This window comes from Rhinopithecus bieti, unplaced genomic scaffold, assembly GCF_001698545.2.
Source record: "Rhinopithecus bieti isolate Rb0 unplaced genomic scaffold, ASM169854v2 scaffold_10548, whole genome shotgun sequence".
NCBI classification, from domain to species: domain Eukaryota; kingdom Metazoa; phylum Chordata; class Mammalia; order Primates; family Cercopithecidae; genus Rhinopithecus; species Rhinopithecus bieti.
The window spans coordinates 2,446,428-2,450,823 of NW_016806834.1; the positions used below are offsets into that span (position 1 = coordinate 2,446,428).

At 39.5% G+C, this 4,396-nt stretch overlaps 1 protein-coding gene across 3 annotated transcripts in view; it reads right to left on the bottom strand.

The window, feature by feature from the left end:
• VPS45 (vacuolar protein sorting 45 homolog) overlaps window positions 1–4,396 on the bottom strand; it is a 90,510-nt gene that overhangs the window by 72,545 nt on the left and 13,569 nt on the right. For all 3 annotated transcript variants that reach the window (XM_017877843.1, XM_017877844.1, XM_017877845.1), the window contains exons 4-7: window positions 4,196–4,275; window positions 3,526–3,594; window positions 3,279–3,416; window positions 2,734–2,844 (exon numbers count right to left, since the gene is read on the bottom strand). In XM_017877843.1, coding sequence (XP_017733332.1) covers window positions 2,734–2,844; window positions 3,279–3,416; window positions 3,526–3,594; window positions 4,196–4,275 — 398 coding nt within the window. The remainder of the gene's footprint in view (window positions 1–2,733; window positions 2,845–3,278; window positions 3,417–3,525; window positions 3,595–4,195; window positions 4,276–4,396) is intronic.

Below are 4,396 nucleotides of genomic sequence, written 5' to 3' on the forward strand. Positions count from 1 at the left end.
CCCGAGTAGCTGGGACTACAGGCGCCCATCACCACGCCTGGCTAGTTTTTTGTATTTTTTTTTTAGTAGAGACAGGGTTTCACCGTGTTAGCCAGGATGGTCTCGATCTCCTGACCTTGTGATCCGCCCGTCTCGGCCTCCCAAAGTGCTGGGATTACAGCCTTGAGCCACCGTGCCCGGCCAAAAATACAAAATTAGCTGAGCGTGGTGGTGCATGCCTGTAATCCCATCTACTTGGGAGGCTGAGGCAGGGAATTGCTTGAACCTGGGAGGTGGAGGTTGCAGTGAGCCAAGATCACACCATTCCACTCCAGCCTGGGCAGTAAGAGCAAAACTCTGTCTCAAAAAAAAAAAAAAAAAAGTGCAACAAAATGTTTTATGCTTTTATGGATAGCTTCTTGTGCATGCTTCTAGCACTTACTCTATAATTAAAATTATGTTTACTTCTCTCATCATTGGACCATGGGCTCTTTGAGGGCAGAAATTATAACTTTTAACCTTTTATCTCTAGTACTTAGTTAAGTACGTGGCACAAAACAAGTCCCCAGTGAAATCTGTGGGATAAATAGTTGCTTTTCTTTGCAAGACAGAATAATAAGCAATTAATTTTCTTTCCACTTTTTGATATTATCAAAAGTTTCTTTGGTAAACATATATTACTCTGAATTTAGGAATATAAGGCTATTTTATACTACAGAGAAGTTTCACTCCACAGATTTCCCTTAGCATTGACATTAGTATAAGCTGGGAAGAAACTGAAACATAGATTGTGCCTTTCTCCATAAATACAAAGTCACAGCCAGGCACGGTGGCTCACGCCTGTCATCTTGGCACTTTGGGAGGCCGAGTCGGGCAGATCACTTGAAGTCAGGAATTTGAGACCAGCCTGGCCAATATGGCGAAACCCTGTCTGTACTAAAAATATTTAATACAAAAATTAGCCAGGTATGGTGGTGTATGCCTCTAATCCCAACTACTCAGGAGGCTGGGGCATGAGAATTGCTTGAACCTGGGAAGTGGAGGTTGCAGTGAGTTGAGATCACGCCAACCTGGGTGACAAAGAGAGACTCTGTCTCAATACACACATACATACATACATATATATAAAATCACTATTGATAGAGCACCTACTATGTGCACTGTTCTTATGCTTGCAGGAGAAAAAACACTGGTGAGACTCAGTCTGCCTTGAAGAAATATGTAACGTAGGAGACGGTGTAAACAACCAAAGCTACAACATGGCAAGTACAGCATGAGACATGAGAGAGACACAAAGGTCTACAGGTCTACAGGAATTTTCAGGAGGTAAGAACAATATCTGACTGAAAGAATACAGGCTTCAAGGAGATGTTGAAGCATGGCTGGATGTTGGAGATGGCTTTTGAGTGTTTTTTTTGAGACAAGAGTTTCGCTCTTGTTGCCCAGGCTGGAGGACAGTGGTGTGATCTCGGCTCGTTGCAACCTCTGCCTCCCAGGTTCAAGTGATTCTCCTGCTTCAGCATCCCGAGTAGCTGGGATTACAGGCGCCTGCTACCACGTCCAGCTAATTATTTTCTATTTTTAGTAGAGACAGGGTTTCATGATGTTAGACGGGCTGGTCTCGAACTCCTGACCTCAGGTGATCTACCCACCTCGGCCTCCCAAAGTGCTGGGACTACAGGTGTGAGTCACCGTGCCCGGTTCTTTTTTTTTTTTATTCTTTGCTATTATTCATATAAATCATTGTATTTATTTATTTATTTTTGGAGACAGAGTCTCGCTCTGTTGCCCAGGCTGGAGTACAGTGGCATGATCTCAGCTTACTGCAACCTTCGCCTCCCGGGTTCAAACGATTCTCCTGCCTCAGCCTCCCAAGTAGCTGGGACTACAGGTGTGTGCAACCACACCCAGCTAATTTTTTTGCAGTTTTAGTAGAGACAGGGCTTCACCACGTTGGCCAGGCTGGTCTTGAACTCTTGACCTCAGGTGATCCAGCCACCTTAGCCTCCCAAAGTGCTGGAATTACAGGAATAATCCACCATGCCTGGCCAGATTGAGTGGTTTTAACAGCAGTATTTTGATAGGTGAAGATGGGAAGAGAAGGTACTCCAAACATTCTAGAGTTTAGAAAGCAGTCACAGTAAAAGCATGCTGGCAGGAAACCATGTGGCATTATCTACGTAAGTAGTGAGCTCTAGGTTTTATAAGAGGTTTAGCCCACATTGTGAAGGCTCTTGGATGCCAAGTTCAGGAGTTTTTTAACCTAGTAGGCAAATGGGAACCAATGAAGGTTTTTAAGCCAAGAGTAATAAGATAGAGCTGTGCTTTAGGAAAAGTATTCATTGTATTTGTGGAACATTTAGAGTGAGAAGAAATAAAAAGTAGGGAATCAAGTAGATGACTATTTCAATATTCTTGCAAGAGATCAGGGTCTAGACCAAGGCAATGGCTGTAAGAATGGAAATGAGGAGACAGAAGGAAACACTGGAAAATAGAATCTACAGAATTAAGAAGCTGTCTTGATTAGGCATGGAGGTACTGACAGAAAGGTATAGGAGGGATGAGGCAGAAGAGTTAATGATGACAGTGGATGGAAGGATCACGATACCAAAACACCGGGAAATACAAAGCAAAACCAAGAATAGCTAAAAATAAGGAGGCAAATAAGTGGACCATGCTTTTATTTCCATATCTGTATTTTGATGAATATCACTTGAAATCATCCTCCTATTATGCCAAGAAAGGGTTTTGTACCTGGTTTAGCAATGGGGTGATGGCATCATCACAACGATCTAAAATAAGGAGCAATGGAGGAACCTCTGTCCGACGGAATTCAAACAGTTCATATTCTTTAGTTATGACTTGCTGTGGGAGAAAGAAAGATGGTTTGTGCAACCAACTAGTTACACACAGAGATGATATAAATAGGAAATTAATAAACGCTACATTTAACAATAGTTCTTTGCACCCGCATAGATCTTCCATATGAAGGATTCAAAAGTCTCACAAAGTTGAGTAGCATACTATTTAAGAGGTTAGGATTTGAAACCCTGTTTTATAAGTGGTTTAACTGGACCAAAAAAGAGTTAAACAGCTTGTGTATGTTTCTTGGGTTAAACCTAAGAATCTTAGCTCTAAATGTTGCTTTTTGTTTTAAATTACATATACCTACCTCTTTGCTTGGAAACCTAACATACAATCATGTCCTTGGTTGTAAATAAAATATTCCTTTAGGTTTTGAAATGATAGAGAAATGAATGGCCGTTATGTTTTGGAACCAGGAATAGGTAATGCCATACCTTAACGCACTCTGCAAGTCTCTTTGCTGCCTCTGATGAGAGCTGATAACGAATCATGGGACACTTCTTCAGAGATAAAAGGAGAGCTGTAAGCCCTTGAGTTGTTCTAGATAGCTGGGCTGGATCCCAATTTCGACCCTTTTTGTTAAAAACATATATTCAGAAAAAATATTTGAAATTTCTCTTACAGGTCTAATTATTTGCTGAATTAACTCTTGACTGGTAAATTAAACCTTTCCTTCCATACCTGACAGCAACCCAAAATATTGAGGGAAAACAAATGTGGGTTCACAGCAATGTAATCACCATAAAATTCCTGCAAATAAAGCACCAAGGATAGTCATTCCATAAACTTCAATTGTATCAAGCAGTAATATTGTCATATGTGATATAATATGATATAACCAAACTCGGTGAAATACAGGTGTAAAGAGACACAAAATTGTTCAATTAATAATTGAGTAACAACAGTCAAAGTGTGAGAATTAAAATAATTACAAAACAGTAGCAATAACAATAAATCTAAAAAATAAAAGTTGTAAAGGTATATACATTATATTTCTGGAGACCTCTATGCATACTTATAAATTAGTAAAAATAAAATACTGCTAATAGGAGATACAATGTTCTACTCAGATAAAAAAGAACTTTGCTGTCCAATGTGTTGTCATGAGAGAGAATATAATTTAAAACAGGTCATTCTTTTATTCATTTATCACCTATCACATCCTTCTGAAAAATTCAAAACTAGTTTATCTGCTGCCTCTGAAAACAATATTCCTCACTTATGTGATAAACATATTTAAGTGTTCATAAAAAAACTTCTTTTGAGACAGACCTTTCCTTATTTTTTATTTTAGACTCAAATATTTAAAAGGGCCAACATACGAGATGTGCCACAGAACCAATATGTTTACCTGAACCTCAGCCACAACTTCCTGTTCATCAGCTTCAGCCAATGACTTCACATCACTCTTGCTGATCACATTACTGAAATCTGAAACATACGAGTTGGGGTTGACTCAAAGGAGATAATTTCTGCTGCAACTATATGTAAAAGGGCCTGATAGTTAAAGCCTAATGAATAAGTGACCTTCAAACTGGAATGTAGCACAAAT